Source organism: Mesoplodon mirus, assembly GCF_964341445.2.
Source record: "Mesoplodon mirus genome assembly, chromosome: 13".
Taxonomy (NCBI): Eukaryota; Metazoa; Chordata; class Mammalia; order Artiodactyla; family Ziphiidae; genus Mesoplodon; species Mesoplodon mirus.
The window spans coordinates 76,407,186-76,430,777 of record NC_138989.1 but is presented as its reverse complement, the minus strand read 5'-3'; the positions used below and the strand labels follow the sequence as shown (position 1 = coordinate 76,430,777).

Here is a 23,592-nt window from a genome sequence, read left to right as displayed (position 1 = left end):
ATTGCTATTCTGAATAGAATAACAATTCTATTCCTAGATACCTACCCAAGAGAAGGAAAAAATATGTACACAGAAGACTTGTACAGGAATTTTAATAGTAGCTTTATTAATAATAACCAAAATCTGGAAACAACCCAGATGTTTATCAGCACTTGAATGGATAAAACAAATTATACTATATCCATAAAGTGGAAAACTACTTATTAATAAAAAAATGAACGACTGATGAACCCAACTACATGGATGAATCTTAAAAATTTTTTAATGAGTAAAAGAAACCAGGTGCATTAAGAGTACATATTGTATTATTCCATTTATGTAAAATTCTAGAACAGACAGAATTAAGCTATAGTCACAGAAAGCTGATCAATTGTTGTCTGGGCCTGGGAATTAGGGTAAGCATGCCTATAAATGGGCATGTGGAAACTTTTGGAGTGATGGAAGTGTTCTATGTCTTGACTGTGATGATGGTTACATGGGTGAATCATTTGACAATACTCATTTAACCGGATACTTGAAATGGTTCCATTTTCTTATATATAAATTATACTTCAAAGTTGATTCTTAAGGAAAAATAGAACTAAAATAACTACCTAAAATTGACACGAGTAGGGTATGGTATAAGTCAGCCAAATCCTCCTCTTGCCTAGCAGAGACTTAATAAATGATGTTTTAAATTGATGCATCAATAAACAGCAATGTAAAGATACTAATTCATGTCAAGGAGGTAACCACCAGAAGGTCTAAAAAGGGAAGCAGTTAGAGTGGTTGCTTGAGAAGTGGGTAAGAAAGAATGAGGGGTATTACTTTTCATTGTAAGCCTTTCTCCCTTATTTTGCTTTTTTAATACTGTGTGTATGGCTCAGATAAAAATTAAAGGGAAGCCCTGAACCAAGATGGCAGAGTAGAAGGACGTGCTCTCACTCCCTCTTGTGAGAGCACCGGAATCACAACTAGCTTCTGGACAATCATCGACAGGAAGACACTGGAACTCACCAAAAAAATACCCCACATCTAAAGACAAAGGAGAAGCCACAATGAGATGGTAGGAGGGGCGCACTCACAGTAAAATCAAATCCCATAACTGCTGGGTGGGTGACTCACACACTGGAGAACACTTATACCACAGAAGTCCACCCACTGGAGTGAAGGTTCTGAGCCCCACATCAGGCTTCCCAACCTGGGGGTCCAGCAACGGGAGGAGGAATTCCCAGAGAATCAGACTTTGAAGGCTAGCGGGATTTGATTGCGGGACTTTGACGGGACTGGGGGAAACAGAGGCTCCACTCTTGGAGGGCACACACAAAGTACTATGCACATTGGGACCCAGGGGAAGGAGCACTGACCCCAGGGGAGACTGAACCAGACCTACCTGCTAGTATTGGAGGGTCTCCTGCAGAGGCGTGGGGTGGCTGTGGCTCACCATGGGGACAAGGACACTGGCAGCAGAAGTTCTGGGAAGTGCTCCTTGGCATGAGCCCTCCCAGAGTCTGTCATTAGCCCCACCAAAGAGCCCAGGTAGGCTCCAGTGTTGGGCTGCCTCAGGCCAAACAACCAACAGGGAGGGAACCCAGCCCCACCCATCAGCAGACAAGCAGATTAAAGTTTTACTGAGCTCTGCCCATCAGAGCAAAAGTCAGCTCTACCCACCACCAGTCCCTCCCAAGCCTCTTAGATAGCCTCATCCACCAGAGGGCAGACAGCAGAAGCAAGAAGGACTACAATCCTGCAGCCTGTGGAACAAAAACCACATTCACAGAAAGATAGACAAGATGAAAAGGCAGAGGGCTATGTACCAGATGAAGGAACAAGATAAAACCCCAGAAAAACAACTAAATGAAGTGGCAATAGGCAACCTTCCAGAAAAAGAATTCAGAATAATGATAGTGAAGATGATCCAGGACCTCGGAAAAAGAATGGAGGCAAAGATCGAGAAGATGCAAGAAATGTTTAACAAAGACCTAGAAGAATTAAAGAACAAACAAACAGAGATGAACAATACAGTAAGTGAAATGAAAACTACACTAGAAGGAATCAATAGCACAATAACTGAGGCAGAAGAACAGATAAGTGAACTGGAAGACAGAATGGTGGAATTCATTGCTGTGGAACAGAATAAAGAGAAAAGAATGAAAACAAGTGAAGACGGGGCTTCCCTTGTGGCGCAGTGGTTGAGAGTCCGCCTGCCAATGCAGGGGACACGGGTTCGTGCCCCGGTCTGGGAAGATCCCACATGCCGTGGAGCGGCTGGGCCCGTGAGCCATGGCCACTGAGCCTGCGCGTCTGGAGCCTGTGCTCCGCAATGGGAGAGGCCACAACAGTGAGAGGCCCGCGTACCGCAAAAAAAAAAAAAAAAGAAATGAAGACAGCCTAAGAGACCTCTGGGACAACATTAAACCCAACAGCATTCGCATTATAGGGGTCCCAGAAGAAGAGAGAGAAAGGACCAGAGGAAATATTTGAAGAGATTATAGTCAAAAACTTCCCTAACATGGGAAAGGAAATAGCCACCCAAGTCCAGGAAGCTCAGCGAGTCCCATACAGGATAAACCCAAGGAGAAACACGCCAAGACACATAGTAATCAAATTGGCAAAAATTAAAGACAAAGAAAAATTATTGAAAGCAGCAAGGGAAAAATGACAAATAACATACAAAGGAACTTCCATAAGGTTAACAGCTGATTTCTCAGCAGAAACTCTACAAGCCAGAAGGGAGTGGCATGATATACTTAAAGTGATGAAAGGGAAAAACCTACAACCAAGATTACTCTACCCAGCAAGGATCTCATTCAGATTCGATGGAGAAATCAAAAGCTTTACAGACAAGCAAAAGCTAAGAGAATTCAGCACCACCAAACCAGCTCCAAAACCAATGGGATGCAGCAAAAGCAGTTCTAAGAGGGAAGTTTATAGCTATACAAGCCTACCTCAAGAAACAAGAAAAATCTCAAATAAACAATCTAACCTTACACCTAAAGCAATTAGAGAAAGAAGAACAAAAAACACCCAAAGTTAGCAGAAGGAAAGAAATCATAAAGATAAGAGCAGAAACAAATAAAACAGTAGCAAAGATCAATAAAACTAAAAGCTGGTTCTTTGAGAAGATAAATAAAATTGATAAACCGTTAGACTCATCAAGAAAAAGAGGGAGAGGACTCAAATCTATAAAGTTAGAAATGAAAAAGGAGAAGTTACAACAGACATCACAGAAATACAAAGCATCCTAAGAGACTACTACAAGCAACTCTATGACAATAAAATGGACAACCTGGAAGAAATGGACAAATTTTTAGGAAGGTATAACCTTCCATGACTGAACCAGGAAGAAATAGAAAATATGAACAGACCAATCACAAGTAATGAAATTGAAACTGTGATTAAAAATCTTTCAAAAAACAAAAGTCCAGGACCAGACGGCTTCACAGGTGAATTCTATCAAACATTTAGAGAAGAGCTAACACCCATCCTTCTCAAACTCTTCCACAAAATTGAGGAGGAAGGAACACTCCCAAACTAATTCTATGAGGCCACCATCACCCTGATACCAAAACCAGACAAAGGTACTACAAAAAAAGAAAAGTACAGACCAATATCACTGATGAATATAGATGCAAAAATACTCAACAAAATACTAGCAAACAGAATCCAACAACACATTAAAAGGATCATACACCATGATCAAATGGGATTTATCCCAGGGATGCAAGGATTCTTCAATATACACAAATCAATCAATGTGATACACCATATTAACAAACTGAAGGAGAAAAACCATATGATCATCTCAATAGATGCAGAGAAAGCTTTTGACAAAATTCAACACCAATTTATGATAAAAACTCTCCAGAAAGTGGGCATAGAGGGAACCTACCTCAACATAATAAAGGCCATATATGACAAACCCACAGCAAACATCACTCTCAGTGGTGAAAAACTGAAAGCATTTCCTCTAAGATCAGGAGCAAGACAAGGATGTCCACTCTCACCACTATTATTCAACATAGTTTTGGAAGTCCTAGCCACAGCAATCAAAGAAGAAAAAGAAATAAAAGGAATACAAATTGGAAAAGAAGAAGTAAAACTGTCACTGTTTGCAGATGACAAGACACTATACATGGAGAATCCTAAAGATGCCACCAGAAAACTACTAGAGCTAATCAATGAATTTGGTAAAGTTTCAGGGTACAAAATTAATGCACAGAAATCTCTTGCATTCCTATACACTAATGATGAAAAATCTGAAAGAGAAATTAAGGAAACACTCCCATTTACATTGCAATGAAAAGAATAAAATACCTAGGAATAAACCTACCTAGGGAGACAAAAGACCTGTATGCAGAAAACTATAAGACATTCATGAAAAAAATTAAAGATGATACCAACAGATGGAGAGATATACCATGTTCTTGGATTGGAAAAATCAATATTGTGAAAATGACTCTACTACCCAAAGCAATCTACAGATTCAGTGCAATCCCTATCAAATTACCAAAGGCATTTTTTACGGAACTAGAACAAAAAATCTTAAAATTTGTATGGAGATACAAAAGACCCCGAATAGCCGGAGCAGTCTTGAAGGAAGAAAAGGAGCTGGAGGAATCAGACTCCCTGACTTCAGATTATACTACAAAGCTACAGTAATCAAGACAATATGGTACTGGCACAAAAACAGAAACATAGATCAATGGGACAAGATAGAAAGCCCAGAGATAAACCCATGCACCTATGGTCAACTAATCTATGACAAAGGAGGCAAGAATATACAATGGAGAAAAGACAGCCTCTTGAATAAGTGGTGCTGAGAAAACTGGACAGCTACATGTAAAAGAATGAAATTAGAACACTCCCTAACACCATACACAAAAATAAACTCAAAATGGATTAGAGACCTAAACGTAAGACCGGACACTGTAAAACTCTTAGAGGAAAACATAGGAAGAACACTCTTTGACATAAATCACAGCAAGATCTTTTTTGATCCACCTCCTAGAGTAATGGAAATAAAAACAAAAATAAAAAAATGGGACCTAATGAAACTTAAAAGCTTTTGCAAAGCAAAGGAAACTACAAACAAGATGAAAAGACAACCCTCAGAATGGGAGAAAATATTTGCAAATGAATCAACAGACAAAGGATTAATCTCCAAAACATATAAACAGCTCATGCACCTCAATATTAAAAAAACAGACAACCCAATCCAAAAATGGGCAGAAGACCTAAATAGACATTTCTCCAAAGAAGACATACAGATGGCCAAGAAGCACATGAAAAGCTGCTCAACATCACTACTTATTAGAGAAATGCAAATCAAAACTACAATGAGGGCCTCCCTGGTGGCGCAGTGGTTGAGAGTCCGCCTGCCGATGCAGGGGATACGGGTTCGTGCCCCGGTCTGGGAGGATCCCATGTGCCGCGGAGCGGCTGGGCCCGTGAGCCATGGCTGCTAAGCCTGTGCGTCCGGAGCCTGTGCTCCGCAACGGGAGAGGCCACAACAGTAAGAGGCCCGCGTACAGCAAAAAAAAAAAAAAAAAAAAAAAAAAAAAAAAACTACAATGAGGTATCACCTCACACCAGTTAGAATGGGCATCATCAGAAAGTCTACAAACAACTAATGCTGGAGAGGGTGTGGAGAAAAGGGAACCCTGTTGCACCGTTGGTGGGAATGTAAATTGATACAGCCACTATGGAGATACACCATAACCGTATGGAGGTTCCTTAAAAACTAAAAATAGAATTACCATATGATCCAGCAATCCCACTACTGGGCATATACCCAGAGAAAACCATAATTTAAAAAGACACATGCACCCCAATGTTCATTGCAGCACTGTTTACAATAGCCAGGTCATGGAAGCAACCTAAATGCCCATCGACAGACAAACGGATAAAGAAGATGTGGTACATATATACAGTGGAATATTACTCAGCCATAAAAACTAATGTAATTGGGTCATTTGTTGAGATGTGGATGGATCTAGAGACTGTCATACAGAGTGAACTAAGTCAGAAAGAGAAAAACAAATATCGTATATTAATGCATATTTGTGGAACCTAGAAAAATAGTACAGATGAACCAGTTTGCAGGGCAGAAATTGAGACACAGATGTAGAGAACAAACTTACGGACACCAAGGGGGGAATGTGGCGGGGGAGTGGCGGTGGTGGTGTGATGAACTGGGAGATTGGGATTGACATGTATACACTGATGTGTATAAAATTGATGACTATTTAAAAAAAAAAGAAAAATGAGGAAGATGAAGAGAAACAGGAAATAAGTATATTGTTAATATACTGAAATAACAACAACAAAAAAAAGGTTCTAATTCAAAAAAAAAATTAAAGGGAAAGTCATAAATGAAATGGCAGGTCAGGAAGTAGAGTTAGAAGTCCAGACCACTCTTTCAAGCTTAATTGGAAAGGGAAGGAGAAATAAGGCCGTTATCACCTGGGAATACCCTCCTACCTCCTTTTGAGATTTTGTTATCATTTCGTTTCAGCCATGAGTGATATGAAGAATGATATTATAGTTGGAAGGCATGAATGTCCCTAGATCTGGTTACCCTGTGTCAGAACTGGGGTCCAGCATCGGGGCTCAAATGTAGTAAAAGCCCGTTCACGGAGTAGGGTAGTGACCCATCCCCGCAAGGTCAGAGCAAGGCATTGCAACACAGAATCTCGTACCCAGCAGTTGGTTATTTGAGACATGGGCCCTGAGAGGCATGATACAGGCAGTTCAGAGACCAGGGAATCTGTTTATATTTGGCAAAAGGCAAAACAAGACAGAAGCTCAAACTTGAGTAGGAGGCTCAGGATGCCAAAGGCTTGCCCCTGGTCACAGCTGTAGCACTAATAACCAACACTGGTTTTGTGCCACCATGTTTACAGTATCTCCCAGCACATTATTTCATGTGATCTTTAGCATAGCACTGTGAAGTACACATTATTTTCCACCACGGATATATTTAGTGCCTCATTTTACAGTTGAGGACCCCGTGGCCCTAAGGAGAGTGCAACTTGCTCATGCCACAGAGCCTGTAAACGGCTGAGCAGGTCAGGGAGGCAGCACTTGGGCACCAGGGCTGTGTATTTCCACTGCCCCTAAGTGCCTCTACTTAGAATTCCCCAGAGTCTTTGTTTTGTAATTCTAATAACCTCTTTTTGAAAAGTGGCTCTGTGTCTAATCCCATGTTTGTGATTGTTGCAAAGGGACCATTCACTGCAAAGTTTTGAATAATATAAATCTAGGATTTACAGGAGAAAGAAATATTGATTAGGAGGGAATGAGCCAAGAGTAAGGGCATCTTAGGTCAGAAAAGTCCTGTTTGGGACCAGAGGCCTTTGTTGAGTGTACAGAGCGGAGTTGTGTCCTCAAAGAGAAAATACTGAGAAGCAGGGAATGAGGCTGGTGGCAGCTTTGTGCTAGGGGAAGGCCGTCACGGGGCATGCAGGCTGCTGCCAGGCACCCCAGACCCAAGCACGCACTGCCAGACTGCACGGCTGGCAAAGTGGCGTCTTATTTATGTCAGAAGATGGCAACAGATAGTCTCATACTGGTGGTTGAGAGAAAAACCTTGTGACATAAAGAAGACTCTCTTCCTAGGAGAGTTAAAAGATACGGTTAAAGAAACGCTGCAGTACTGTGATGCTTATGAAATTCTGAAGCTTTGTGTGTGCCCTAGAAGGACTTTTGCTAGGGCTACAGAGAGTCAAGGGCAAATTCACGGACATAGTGATGAATCAAGATACCCATGAGCAAGGCCCTGATCAGAAATTTTCGTTAGCTGCGTCACCTTTGCTGACCTTGGTTACCTTTTACTCAGGATTCCAGTAGAGATTTCTTTTCAGCATTGGATCCCAGAATTCAGGACCTTTTCCCCCACTTACTGACTTATTTAGTCTTTCATGCTTTCACTCAACAAGTACTTATTGAGCAACAACTCTAATCCTGTCTTTCTCATTACATTGTGCCCTCTTGTTCACATCCATCTCTTGTCAGTTCTTCACGGATCCCATTCCATTCAGCACTGTTGGCCCTGTTCCCTTTCTGTCATCTTCAGTCTTTCATCTAAAACTTAATTAGCAGAACGTTCCCCTCAACACCAACCCCTCAAATTACCTTTTCTTTTCTTCCTCTCTAGTAATATACTGTTTCATCAAAAAGAAGAAAAAGAAAGAAGAAAAGAAGGAGGAGAAAGGGAGGGGTGGGGAGGAGGCAGGGAAGAAGAGAGGGAGGGAAAGAGAGAGAAAGAGAAAGAATACCCTTTTTAGCATTTCATTTTCCACCTTCTGGCATCAACATCAGCCCTTGATCCACTCCGGAAGTCCTGTATCCTTCTTTGTCCAAAAATTATTTTCTCTCTTTCCCAGTCTTTCATGTTGCTTGTTTAAAGATAGTCACCGTTTTTCTCTGGAAAATTCTGCAATGTCTTTCTTTAGAAATGTTAAGTTAAACTGTTTTAAGGAATTTAATGCAATCATGTTTATCTCTCCTCCTTTCTGGGATCACTAGAAGTTTCCAGAACCTTTTGGAGGATTGGATTGTTTTGCCACAGAAAAAAACTTATACCCAAATCTGGGGAAAAGCCAGATTAAATTAGCAGCAAATGAGTAAAGTTAAGGATTATTGAGAAAGGTATTAAATCGATATAATAATTAGTATTAAAATGTCATTTATTGCACACAGTGTATTACGAGTTTTACATAGGTTATTTCATTAGTTTTAATGACAGTGATGTGAAGAAAATATAATTATTTCTACTTTACAGCAGAGGAAACTGGCTCTGAAAGACTTTAACAATAACATGGAATACGTAGGTTTCAGTTTTTTGCATTGTATGTACATTTAATATATAGATCATTTCTTCAGGAAAAAGTATATAGTGAGCATTCACCATCCATGAAGCATTCCCAGGTGTTACCAAGGGCCCAAAGATGAATGGGATTGCCTCCTCAAGACTTGGTGATGCCCCACTGCTAGAGATGGATAACTCCTGCATCAGAGTTTTTCGTAGGGAATTCAAGCACTGAGGGGGAAGTTCTACTGTATAACTTATAAGGACTATTCCAGCCCTGGAAGGATATGACTCTGACACATGGCCCCTGCATTCAGGGTTGTAAGATAGAATAACTGTAAAACGAGGCAGCATGTGCTTAAGCATTATGTGAATACCGAATGGAGGCCGCTTCAGTTCCGACTGCAGTGACGGAGAAAACGTTGCTCAAGGTCAGCATTTGAGCTGGGCCTTGAATGAAGGGTATAATTTCAGTTAGGGGACGTAGAGTATTTTTGGCAGACGTAATGGATATGAGCAAAGCATAGAGGTGAAAAAGCCCAATGCCTACTCATCTGGAGTGTGATAAATAAGTTGAATTTCAGAAACCTTAGGTTTTGGGTAAACAAATTTCCAGAAAATAGCCTTTGGGAACCTAAACTTGGAGAACCTTGAATACAAAACTACAGTGTACATTCTGTTGGCATATAAGTGATCAGCCATGTACTTTGGTTCTACCGGAGCTTTAATATTCTAGATGTTACTTCCACAAGTGAATTATTGCCTAGGAGTTAGGAATCTTGACTGCCTTTTATTTATTTGTTTGTTTGTTTGTTTGTTTGTTTGTTTTGCGGTATGCGGGCCTCTCACTGCTGTGGCCTCTCCCGTCGCGGAGCACAGGCTCTGGACGCGCAGGCTCAGCAGCCATGGCTCACGGGCCCAGCCGCTCCACAGCATGTTGGATCTTCCCAGACTGGGGCACGAACCCATGTCCCCTGCATCGGCAGGCGGACTCTCAACCACTGCACCACCAGGGAAGCCCCTTGACTGCCTTTTTTATACAAGTTCATTCCGTGGAGTGACAGGTGGGGTAGAATGTGTGTCTGGAAATAGAGGAACGAACGAAACCAGCACCATCAGGGTGATTAAGCATTATCCTTAAGTGCTCCTGGTGTCATAACCTTAACAGTCAGGCTTCAATTCTCTTTTGATCCCTGAAGTTATTCTGTGCTTCCAGGCATAATTTTTTCCTGCTTCCTTCAAGGTCTGTCCTCCCAGGCTTCAGCGATGTTACAGGGCCCATTACCATGTCATAGTACTTTGCACTAAATCCAAATTGCCAACTTTGACAGTCATTTTCCTTGATAATGTTTTTCTTTTCTTTAAAAAAAATTATCGTAATATATACATAATATAAAAAACCACCTTAAGCATTTTAAAGTGTACAGCTCAGTTTTATTAAATATATTCACATTGCTGTACAACTAATCTCCAGAACTCATCTTGCATAACTGAATCTCTATACCCATTAAACAGCAGCTCCCCATTTTCCCTTCCTCTCAGCCCCTGGAATCCACTTTTCTACTTCCTGTCTCTATGAGTTTGGCTACTCTAGGTACCTTGTATAGGTGGAGTCACACAATATTTGTCCTTTGGTATCTGGCTAATTTCACTTAGGGTAATGTCCTGAAGGCTCATCCATGTTGGAGCACATATCAGAATTTCCTTCCTTTTGAAGGCTGAATAATACTCCATTGTATGTGTATATCACACTTTGTCTATCCATTCATCCCTCAGTGGGCACATAGGTTGCTCCCACCTTTGGCTACTGTGAATAATGCTACTATAACATGGGTGTTCATTATCCATTCAAGTCCCTGCTTTCAGTTCTTTGACATACACACCCAGAAATTAGATTGCTGGATCATATGGTAGTTCTGTTTTTAATCTTTTGAGGAACTGCCATAATGTGTTTCATAGCAGTTGTGCCATTTTATTCCTACCAGTAGTGCAGAAGACTAATTTCTCCACATTCTCACCAATCCTTGTTTTCTTTTCTTTTTTTGATAGTAGCCACCCTGATTGATGGGTGTGAAGTATATCTCATTGTAGTTTTGATTTGCATTTCCCTAATGGTTCGTGATGTTGAGCATTTCTCATGTGCTTGTTGGCTATTTGTATGTCTTCTTTGGCAAAATATCTGGTCAAGTCCTTTGCCCATTTTTCATTTGAGTTATTTGGTTTTTTATTGTTGAGTGGTAGGAGTTCTTTATGTATTTTGGACATTAACCCCTTATCAGATATATGATTTGCAAATATTTTCTCCCATTCTGTAGTTTGCTTTTTCACTCTGTTGATTATGTCCTTTGCACAGAAGTTTTAAATTTTGATATAGTCCAGTTTATCTATCTTTATTTTTGTTACTAAAAGAGGCTTTGACCCATTGCAAAACTTGAATTTAATATCTAGTGTGACGTTCTTCTTGGCACGCGTCTGGTACCTCCAGGCCTCTTCCTTGCATTCCTTTACACAACCATCATGGGAAATAAAGTGTTCATCAAAGCACAAAATAATAGCAAAAAAGAGGCTGCAGAGGCATAAAACAAACAATGAGCATCATTCAAATCAAGGGAAACAGAATGGTGCATTAGCACTTGTAGGCTGTGAATGCATTAATGACCCCTCCCTCAGCAGCACTAGCCATGAGAAAAGGACGCTAACTCCCTGTTTCAGTACTGTACTTCATTTATATTACATATTAAAATAGTATATAGTTAATTAATGCTATACAGGGTAAAAACTGTGCTGTAGAAATATTTTGTGATAATAGTATTTTTTTATAAAGGGAGCTGCCCTACACATACAGTGATCGTATGTCCAGGTTTACCTGGAGCAGTCCTGGTTTATGCCTTTTTTTTTTTTTTTTTTTTTTGCGGTATGTGGGCCTCTCACTGTTGTGGCCTCTCCCGTTGTGGAGCACAGGCTCCGGACGCGCAGGCCCAGCGGCCATGGCTCATGGGGCCAGCCGCTCCGTGGCATGTGGGATCTTCCCAGACCGGGGCATGAACCTGCGTCCCCTGCATCGGCAGGCGGACTCTCAACCACTGTGCCACCAGGGAAGCCCCGGTTTATGCCTTTTGTCCTGGTGTAACCTTCACATCCTCATCTATACAACATTAAAAATCCAAAGTGGATGGGAAGAGAATAAAGGTGTAGCCAGTTAATAAGTTATGTTAAACCTCAGTTTATCTCAGTCTCAATGCTTCATCATCACGAGTCTAACTCCCATAGGTGAACTGGGATGCTTGCTCTGAGACTTCAGATTTCAGAGCTCAGTTCTATTCATCAGGCTGAGAACATTGAACCATCCTACATAAATTACCCACATCCCCTCCCGGTCACTCCTGCGGAAATATCTCTTTGCTCTGCTCTGTTTGTCTTCTTTGTCTTTTATTGTATTGTACAAAAGATGCCTACTTGAGAAAGGAAGATGATGGGGAGCGGGGAGGTGGAAGAGGTCGGGATGGAGAGACAGAATGAAATCTGAGTTAGTGGAATTAAGCTAGAAAGCTTAAGTGGAATTGCCCCAATTGATGCTGCAAGGTGAGGTTTTCGTTGCTGCTGCTGCTCTTGTTGGTGAGTTAGAATTCTAAAATCTTTCCTTTGCATCCTGTATAGCAGTAATGGCATATAGTACCTCAGTGAACCATGTGATACAGGTCTAATGTGCAGAGTGGTTCATGCATCTTCATAAGCATCTGATTGATTGCCAGGAAAAGGCTTGGATAGTGGGGGAAAATACACTGCAAGATCCAAAAGTAAAGCACCATATAATAAAGTTCACCTATCAAAACTTCATTATTCTACTTTATCCTGCATTTTATTTGTGAGAATATTGCTTTAAGTTTTGGCTTTCTAATTATTCCTATGTGGATATACATTTGAAAAGCTGAGCAGTTCCTTGTCATGTTGCAGATATTATTAAACTTTCTGTCATAATTTCCTTAATGGGAACCAGGGTTATTTGAATTGTGCTCCTGCAGTGGTTTCCCTTTGTGACAAATTTTATTTCCAAACTCCTTTGTATTAGTAATACAGTTAATAACTTCAGCCATTCCATGCCTATTATTCACAGGAATGGAATGTTGTCCTTTTGTCCTCACTATTTTATTGCTTTAAAAATACATAAATGGTGAGAACTTGTCCTAGAATTTGAGAGAGGACTAGGGGCTAAAGACCCCCATGAATGCAGTCTGACATGTATCTGTAATGTCTGTAGTGCCGTCGTGGGGACTGCAGTGGGTTTTCAAAATAGGTTGGAGAGATTCCTCAGCTATGAGTTTCAGGTTAATAAATAATAGTGTCTTTAAAAATAAAGATTGCATTGCTAGGGCATAAGACAGGATATCTGTTTGTAAGTGTAGTCCAATATGTTCAAAGTGCATCTTTGGAGCAGATTTTACCAGACTTTAATGGAAACTGTTAAAGGAATACACTCCAGTCAGTATGATCACCTGAAACCGTAGGTGTAATTTCTGTGGTTTTCTGGAGAACCTTGTGGCATCAGGTGTTTTTTTCAACAGCCATGTGAAAAATATCCTACCCAGGCCATGAAACTGAGTTGGGCCGACAGAGCTGTAATTTAGCATTTTCTTCTTTTGATCTTTTACACAGTTTCTTCATTTATAGCAGGCCATAAACTTTACAGAGTATTGCCTTTTATATTGCATACTGAGAGAAGTGCATTTTTTAAACTACAGAAAAAATTCCTTTGAGGGAATTTTCATAACTTTAAAAACATAGATTTAAATTTATGTTCTGAATGTATTTGATATGAGGTGAATAGTCATCATCATCAGTTTGAACTTTAGTTTGATAGTGGTATTCATTTGGACTTTGTTTCCTACATGCACTATTGTTATACATTATTAAAATATAAATGACAACTAAAGTATCACTTCTATCTTTAGATATAGTGAAAACTTATCATTAAGTTCAGTAATATTTTAATATCCTCCTAAATGTAATTAATAAGTGCCATAAAATATCTTTACACTTGACAATGAATACTAAGCTTTATTAAAATCAGTGATTCTCAACCTGTTTCTTTCCCAGTACATCTGACAGATAGGACCTGCTTCTATTGCCCATTATCCTAATTGAGAAGTATAATCAACCTTTTATCACCCATTGTACACGTTGAACAGGCCTGCCTGGTGATTCTGTATGCCCCTCCACACACAGACCCTGTCCCTCTACCATCTCATATGTATACCTTTAGAATTACTGATTTAAATGCTGTCAGAATAGTCAAGGGGAGAGAGTGGGAACAGCGGAACTCATTTCAAGTAGAAAGTTGATGCTCCTTTAACTCTGCTATGCTGTGATGACACCAAGACTTGATTGATGGAAAATATAACAAACTGAATGCCTTAGACTCAGTGGCACGAAGATGATGAGCTTCACAACTGTTCCCTGCCAATGATGTTAGCTTAAATGAGCCAAGAGTCCATGATTTCAGGCCACTTCAGGCCAAGGAGATAGGTGATCTGTGGAATACCTTTTATAAACAGACTGTCACTAAATTTGAGGATGGGTCACCTACTTTCTGGTTTTACAAACTACTTTGTTAAGAGGTCAAGTCATATTTAATATTTTAAAGTTTTTAAAAACACCTAAAAGTGATAGTAAAATTTAATGGAAAAAACATCTGCTAGAATATAATCTCTTCTTTTTTTTTTACAGCTTTATTGAGGTATAATTTATATATCATAAAATTCATCCATTTTAAGGTTTTAAATGATTTAAATCACTTCAGTGATTTTTCAGCAGATTTATGGAGTTGTGCAACCATCACCACAATCTAGTTGTTGAATATTTGAATATTTTTGAATGTCACTCAAAAAATTCTCCCGTGCCCAACCCAGTTCTATGCAATTCCCATACCTGGCCCCAGGAAACCACTAATCTGCTTTCTGTCTCCACAGATTTGCCTATTCTGGACATTTCAATAAATGGAATCATACAATATGTAGTCTTTCACATCTGTCTTCTTCCAGTTAGTGTGATGTTTTGGGCATTCCTTTATGTTGTAGCATGGATCAGTACTTTGTTCCCTTTCATTGCTGAATAGTGTTCCATTGTATGGATAGGCCACATTCTGTATATTCGTTTTATAGTGTAACCTTTTACAATCCTCATGGCTTTCCTTCATCTACCTGCCTCCTAACCTCCTTGCCTGGTCTTCCCATGGAACCAGGGTCAGATTGGGCTGTCCTGGATTTGATCCTCGAGGCTGTAGACTGGGCAGTTTGCACTCCGTCCCTCATCTCACCTCTGACTCCAAACTCCAGTCCCTGGGTTGGGGAGTGAACCTTCTTATAACATGAAGAATTGTGACCATTATATCCAGCTTATTGGCTGGAGGATTTTTATCTCAGGAACCATTGCAGATTTTGAAATGTCCTGTGAGGAACAGAAATGGGAGAGAGTTGAAGATTTCTGTGATAATTATGAGCTCGGCCAAGAGTTCTATGTCTAAACCTACCATAATTTGTAAACATCACATAAATAGAAACGTATCACAAGCTCATTTTAGAAAATACAGAAAGCATGTAGAAAAAGTAAGAAGTCACACATAATTCAGTGTCTCAGAGTTAACCTCTGTCCAACAGGTTGATGTATCTCCTTTTAGACTTAATTTATATGCAAACATATACAGGTTTTTTTTTTAAGTTGGCTTTCTATGATAACCATTTCCCGATGTCATTACTTTTTTTTTTTTTTTTTTTTTTTTTGCGGTACGCGGGCCTCTCACTGTTGTGGCCTCTCCCGTTGCGGAGCACAGGCTCCGGATGCACAGGCTCAGCGGCCATGGCTCACGGGCCCAGCTGCTCCACGGCATGTGGGATCTTCCCGGACCGGGGCACGAATCCGTGTCCCCTGCATCGGCAGGCGGACTCTCAACCACTGCGCCACCAGGGAAGCCCCCGATGTCATTACTTTTGAAAACATGAAGGTTATTGTGACGAGAAAGGTGTGAGGAGAAACATGGTAGGGAGAGAGTTCAGAAAGACAGTTGATGTTACTTATGGCTTTGAAGGTCATTGTAAGGAATTAGGAATTTATTCCAAGTATAAGGCAAAGCATTAGACTCTTGAGCAGGGAAGTATTTGATACGCTTTACATTTGGAAACAACACTTTGGCCAATATGGAGAACATACTCAGGGATCGAGAGAGAGAAGAGGAAGATTGGTTAACAGGCTCTTGCAGTATTCTAAACTAGAGATGATGACAGCTTCGACTAGGGCAGTGACTCAAAATGGTAACAAGAGGCTAGATTTACAAAGTATTCTGAAAGAGAGGTGAGTGGAATTTGTTAATGGGCTGGATGTGCTAGGAGAAGAAAAGGTGAGAATCAAGGGTGACTCCTAGGTTTGTTTTTTTTTTTTCTTTTTTTTGCGGTACACGGACCTCTCACTGTTGTGGCCTCTCCCGTGGCACGTGGGATCTTCCCGGACCGGGGCACGAACTCGTGTCCCCTGCATCAATAGGCAGACTCCCAACCACTGCGCCACCAGGGAAGCCCTGACTCCTAGGATTTTTATCTTGAGTAACTAAGTGAATGAAGGGTAAAGCCATTTCCCGAGTTGGAGAAACCCCTCAGAAAAGAGAGGTTGATGAAGGAAGATTTGGGAAATTAAGAGCTGGGTTTTACATATCAAATTTAAAATGCCTTAAATTAGGATGGTGCCAGAGGAAGCCATGGGATCTTGGGAGAGTTTTTCTTTTATTTTTAGGATGAGAGAAATTACACATCTCCGTGGTGACAGCTTTGCTCGCTTTAGAGAAGGGGAAAATGTCGCTATAAGAGAGGCGGGGGAATCATTGCAAAAGTAAAGTCCTTTGGTAGGAAAGTTGGAACAGGATCCAGAACAGAAGTGGAGGGGTTTGTTTTAGACAGGATCAGGTGCAGGAGGAAATATGGACAGATATGGGTGTTTTAGTAGGTTTGGAGCAAGAAGAGAAGTTCTCTCTTAGCTCTCAGTAAAGTTTTCTCAAATAAGCAAAGTCATCTCCTGAGAGGGGAGGAAGGTGATAGAACTTTGAGAAGAAAGGACATTAAATGGTTTGACTTGGAGACAGAAAAATAATTCACAAGTGTGCAGTCAGAATTGAGGCATTCATGAGAACCAAATCTCATCTGTGCCCATAAAATTAAAGTGAGCGTAGCCAGAACAGGCATGAGTTTTTTGTGATGGTTCCTTTATCTTTAGTGTACGGTGCTTTCTGTTCCATTCCCTGGTTCTGATTATTGATTCTAATGCCAGAATTACACTTATCTTTATGTTTTAATTTCTCCTAGAGCTAGTTTTACTTCATTTTGGGAGAGACTCTTTGTTTCTTTAAATATTTTGGGATTTTGTCTTTTATCATTTAATTTTGATTATATGTCTATGACTTTTATTTTAGGGGAGTCTGATTTCAGTCCAGGCTAAATTTACCAGAGTATATAAAACAAAAGAAGATTTTCTGATTTCTTTTAATTACAAATTACCATTTTTAATAATTTAACAAATACTGAAGGGCCCACAAGGCCTTGAACTGGACCTTAAAGATGCAATGGGGAGAGAAACGGGGACCATGGTCCCTGCCTCCAGGGACCTGACGGCCTAGGGCAGAGGTCAGCAATCTAGGACCCTTTAGTGCAAGCCAGCCCACTTCCTGTTTTTGTCTTGTCTGCAAGCTGCCAGTTGTTTTCAATTAAACATTTTATTTTGAGATAATTATGGGTTCACATGAGATTGCAAGAGATAATACAGAAATCCTGTACTCCATTTACCCAGTTACCCCCAAGGGTAACTTCATGCAACAAAGCTATAGAACAACCAGGATATTGATGTTCATATTGTCAAGATACACAACAGCTTCTATCAACACAGGATCCTTCGTGTTGTCCTTTTATTAGCAAAACCACTTCCTTCTTGCTTCCATCCCTCCTTAACCCCTGGCAACCATTAATCTTTTTTTCATTTCTGTAGTTTTGTTATTTCATGAGTGTTACATATGTGGAATTATACAGTACGTAACATTATGGGATTAGCCTTCTTTGCTCAGCATAATTCTCCGGTGATTCATCCAGGTTGTTGTGGGGGTTTTTTCTGTTGTTGTTGTTATTGTTGTTTTGCAGTACGCGGGCCTCTCACTGTTGTGGTCTCTCCCGTTGCGGAGCACAGGCTCCGGACGCGCAGGCTCAGCGGCCATGGCTCACGGGCCCAGCCGCTCCGCGGCATGTGGTATCTTCCCTGACCAGGGCACAAACCCGTGTCCCCTGCATCGGCAGGTGGACTCGCAACCACTGAGCCACCAGGGAAGCCCTGTTGTGTGTTTCAGTAGTTCATTCCTTCTTCTTTCGGAGTAGTATTCTGTAGTATGGATGTACCACAGTTTGTTTAGTCATTCACCCATTGAAGAACATTGAGGTTATTTCCAGTTTGGGGCTATTATGAATTAAGCCTCTAAACATTCTTGTGAACATCAGTTTTCATTTCTTTGGGATAAATGTCCAGAAGTACACTTGCTGGGTCATATAGTAGTTGCATGTTTAGTTTTATAAGAAACTACCAAACTGTTTTTTGACTGACTGTGGAGTAGAAATCCAGGTTCCCCATTCAGCCTCCATTGATGCCCAAAGGGGTCTCCTCGTTATTACAGGGCAGGGGAAGGAATTACAGTTCCCCACTGGGCCTCCCCTGGTATTTCCGTGGCTAGGAAGGGCTGGAAGTCCTTATTGCTCCCCTACATGACCTCCACTAACATCACAGTGGGGAGGGGAATGGCCTTGTTAACTCTGGGCGGAGGTGAATGACTCTCCACTGGGCCTCGTCTGATACTACCCCAGTGAGGGGGGCCCTCATTACTGCTGGACGGGGGTGCAAGTCGAGGCTTCTCACGTGGTCTCCACTGACACTGTCGGGCAGTGGGAATTGCTTGTCACTGCCAGGTTTGGGTGAAAGTACCAGCTTCCCTACTCAGCGTTCTCTCATGCCATGGGGGTTCAGGGTCAGGGATGGATGGGCGTTGGAGTACCTCATCACAGCCTGGTGAGGGTGGAAGTGTAGGCTCCCCACTCGGCCTTTGCTGGAGCAGGTAGGAGCCGAACCACCCTTTTTTCTGTGGTTTCTGGCTGAAGTGGAACAGTTACTGTCTAAAAGTTTTCCATCTTTTGGGCCTGCCCCATTCCTTGTCTGTCCTTTGGCTAGAGAGTAGGCTTTTGTTATCATGTTGGGTTGTTTCGGGGGGGGTTGGGCTACGTCCATTGGCATTTCTGGTTTGTTCCGATTTGTTCCAGCAAAAAGAAAATCCAGGGAACTACCCACTGTGTCATTCCTTGGGTCCCAAGATCCTTAACCTGTGTGTATTCTTTCCACTGTTCAGTCTTCTTATGTTTCTTTTATATACAATGCCCAGAGTTTTTGTTGTACTTGGCAGGAAGAATAGGGGAAAGTACACCTACTCCATCTCCTGGAAAAGGAAGTTTTTCTGATTTTTTTTTTTTTAAGCTTCTAGTTTTCTAACACCTCTGTGCTGTGATAAACTTGAATTGCCCCACTTTGGAAAATGTTTAAAGTAAAATCAGTCAACCAGTTACCAACTTAAGTGTGATAAAATTTCAGCATAACTCACATAATTTTAGTAACATAATCTTGTCTATTTTGGCATGAGTTGTTCAAGAGCATTCTGTTAAAATAAATATCTAGATAGTTTTATTCCCAGAAGGGCTTTGTAGAATGATAAAAATGTCTTATCATTGTTTTCATTTTTAAATAAATAATTATCAGTGATTTATTTCCTCTGTAGCTACTAAAGTTGGAAAGTAGCTTTGTAAAATCTACATAATTAAGTGGTAGATTAGAGCTATATCATATTAATTCAGGGTTAAAAAAAATATATAAACACACATACACACAAACACATACACACATAAATTTAAGTAAACTCCAGGTCCAATATTCTATTACATTATTTTTACAGTGAAAATAAACAAACATTTCAAAAATCTTAACTTAATGTTAATATTTGGCTAGCAGTTACAGATCTAATCTTATTGTTTTCTTTTTAGGTCAGGAGCCTACCCTAGTCCAGAACCAGATTTCTAACATAACTAGGTCTCATTCTTATTTTTTAATTAGCCAACTCTTCTATATCAAATTTACTTTACAAGATGAACCAGTGAACATAGAGAAAGATTCTAAATAGGAATCAGTGCCTTTCCAAAGGAAATCTTATCAAACCATAAAGCTTTACAATTGGAGGTTCTTACTTAAAAGCTTATAACAATACCAAAAATAAATAAATAAATAAAAGCTGCGTGGCGTAGAGGCCCTTCTTTCCTGGCCTCGAGGGGCCTTGCCTATGGGGCAGTTACCTGACAGCACAGTGAAGCTTTGCCTAGGTTGGCCTAGGGCCAGCAGTTTGACATTTTGGGGGGCTGCCCACCTATTGGACTGGAGTTATTGAGAAGGTGGGAGGGAGGCCTGCAGGCTGCTGTTCCCTTTCCCCTTAGTCTCCATGTCCCTCTCTGATCGGCCTGTTTTCGATGCACCCAAAAGGCACCTTCCCAGATGCCCTAAGACAAGTTCCCTGGGGTTTGTCCTGGGGGCCATTCTTGGGAAGGGGCTTCTTTAACCCACACCAGGACTTCTGTTTGCTGTGGGTAGAGGAGAGGAAAGGGGAGAAAATATGACCTCCCTTCATCAAGCCAGCTTGGTTACAGGCCTGCGGAACCTTCCCTTCACCTTTGTTGAAGAGTGTAAAATGTGTGAATCTATTATGAAGTTAGACAGTTAAACACAACTCTGATAGGCATTGTGAATAAATAACTTGCCAATCTGCACTGAAGCTTAGCTTGGGCAATACTGTACTATTATCACTATAGGAAGCCTCTGCTTTGTTGCACATTTGTCAGATCTGTGTCCTAAATTTCTTTCCATATTTCCAAATTTATCATCAAGCCATGTACTATGTACTGTGTTTACAAAGAAAAACTGAATATTTAATATTGCTGATAGATGGGAACTGGGATTGAGTAATTTTAAGCGTATTCTATCTTTTTCCAAACGTCTTGGGGATAGTAGCTTTGACTCTGAGATTAATAGAGAGATGTGTCCCTTTTCTTTTGTTTAGATTCTTTGACTAAAACTTTTGCTTCACTGAATTTGAGTTTGGGTAACATTTTTCTTTCTTTGTGGCTGGTAGTTTTGTCAGAGTACTTCTAACTTATGTCAAAACATGGGATGGCATGCTCTAAAATATCAGAACACTTAACTGGGGGACATCTTGGGGAGTCTGTGGATATTATTCAGAGTATATAAGAATTAGAGGGGGGGAAATTATCTTTATTTTTCTAAAAGCTAAATTTTAAAATTCAGTTTCTAATGGTGACAAAGACACAGGCACTACTAATACCAATCAGACATTTTCATATCATTATAGTTGTTGGAGCTATCTCAAAATATTATGTTCATCACTACTTCTACAACAAATTTGTCCTTTTTAACATATTGATATCTATTTCAAAATCATTGGTATCCTCTGTAATTCTGTATATTTTATATACACAGTTGACCCTTGAACAACATGGGTTTGAACTGCACGGATCCACTTATATGTGGATTTTTTTCAATAGTAAATGCTGCAGTACTACAAGATCCGTGGTTGGTTGAATGCAAGGATGCCAAACCATAGATACTTAGGAACCTTGGATGCTGAAGGCCAACTATAAAGTTATAAGCTGATTTTCGACTGCTCAGAAGGTCGGCACCCCTAATCCCTGAGTTCTTCAAGGATCAACTGTACATTTAGAAACATTAGTTAGAGGGATCTTATGCTTTTCCTCTTATGTGTTCTCTCTGCCTGTAACATGTTTCTTTTTCTCCTTCTGTAGCATCAGCCACTACGTGATTGTCATGTCCATGACCATCTTTCTGGTGTTTCTCAATGGCCTGGCACAGATGCTCACAACAAAGAAACTCACACTGTGTGGCAGACCCAAAAGCCATCTCATATGATGTTGCCAAAGCCATCATTCAGCATCCAGATCCTGTTTCTCATTCTCCTTGTCAACTAAAATCTTATCAAGGATTCATAAAGGAGATGGATATTAATGTATAACATACTCTGCTCATCTAAAGGAAATTATATGTGGAATTCTGAATTTACAGGTTATCTGGAATAAAGGAGCTTCCATTTTCTTTAGGTTTTGCATGAAGTCGTGGTTACATCTGTGGAAAAGCAGAGTAAAGCATTCTGCATTTTCATTTTTTCCTTTAGTTGGCAACTCTTCTCACCGAGGTTTCAGAGCACCTGTAACAGTCTCTGGTCCCCAGCTGTACAGCTTCCTGTATTATATGCAGAGGAGAATGTGCTCCTGAGTGGGCAGCACTGATCACATCCAAAATCAATGCACTGGCTGAACATGAAGTAAATCACCAGGTGGCACCATAAATATTTATCAATTCTCAGCACTTGTTTTGCAAGTAGTTCTACCTACTAAACAACATTACAAAGACAATCAGGATGTGTAGAAAAATGTTTGCAGGTTTTTTTCATTTTTCTTCAGTATTCAGCAATACTATTTTATGCTTTTTAGTGCTTTTTTAGTTTTCATAGTCAATCAGCTAGGTGCAGGTTTTACCTTCACTTTTTTTTTTTCCATTTCTGGATTCTCATGGAATTTCTGGAGATAGAAAAGCAGAAAAAGCTTGTTATTTGTGTCTTGTCCATAGGGAAAAAGATTTAAATGATTAGTTTTTTGGGGTTTTTAAATTTTTTATTTTATTTATTTATTTTTGGCTGCATTGGGTCTTCGTTGCTGTGCGCAGGCTTTCTCTAGTTGCAGAGAGCGGGGTCTGCTCTTCGTTGCGGTGTGTGGGCTTCTCATTGCAGTGGCTTCTCTTGTTGCAGAGCACGGGCTCTAGAGCGCAGGCTCAGTAGTTGTGGCACACAGGCCCAGTAGTTGTGGCTCACAGGCTCTAGAGCGCAGGCTCAGTAGTTGTGGTGCATGGGCTTAGTTGCTCCGCGGCATGTGGGATCTTCCCAGACCAGGGCTCGAACCCATGTCCCCTGCATTGGCAGGCGGATTCTTAACCACTGCACCACCAGGGAAGCCCCTAAATGATTAGTTTTTAATTGTAGATTCAATAGCTCTTACTTCCAAAGCTTTTATCATGCATTATTCCAACAGAATTCTTTAAATCAATGGTTAAACTTTCTGAAAATATCATAAGTCAGTGTTAAAATTGCTTTTCTTTCTGGTTGTGAGATTCTAGCCCAAAGGCCCAAAGTCCTCTCATTAAAGTTTAATTTCTATTCATAAACTAATTTTAATGGATAAAATACTTTGAGAGTAATTTTTATTTGGATTCTTCATAAAGTGACCTTTAGATATCACTGTGGAGTTGGCCTTTTGCCCATGGTGTGCCAGGAGAGTTTGGCTGATGCTAAGCTTTCTTGGTCTGAGTCCCATTTTTAAAAAATAATTGATTTTGAATTAATTTATAGCATCACTAATTCATATTAATGATGAGGAAGCCCTCTGCAAATTAGCAGATTTTTCAAATTGGCAGGTGAGTGAACAGATACAATTTAGGAGATTCAGAAATCAGTTTGGCAAAATGTACTTTCTTAATTCCTATTTATTATGAAGTATAGTTATAATTGACTTGTGATAGCACTTCATGGTATCAGCGAAAGCATTATAGTACAAAAGAACAAGAGACGTACTGATGTCAATGTAAGACCTCATGCAGTCTGTAATATG

The 23,592-nt window shown here is 40.4% G+C and overlaps 1 protein-coding gene across 4 annotated transcripts in view; it reads left to right on the top strand.

The window, feature by feature from the left end:
- The window catches only part of PIGN (phosphatidylinositol glycan anchor biosynthesis class N), a 106,461-nt gene extending 83,312 nt beyond the window's left edge, over positions 1 to 23,149 (top strand). For 3 of the 4 annotated variants that reach the window (XM_082639986.1, XM_082639987.1, XM_082639985.1), the window contains one exon: positions 21,718 to 23,149. In XM_082639986.1, the coding sequence (XP_082496112.1) occupies positions 21,718 to 21,841 (124 nt within the window). In that variant the 3' untranslated portion in view covers positions 21,842 to 23,149. The remainder of the gene's footprint in view (positions 1 to 21,717) is intronic. The other variant, XM_082639988.1, reaches the window with a different exon arrangement.
- The last annotated feature ends 443 nt before the right edge of the window (positions 23,150 to 23,592 follow it).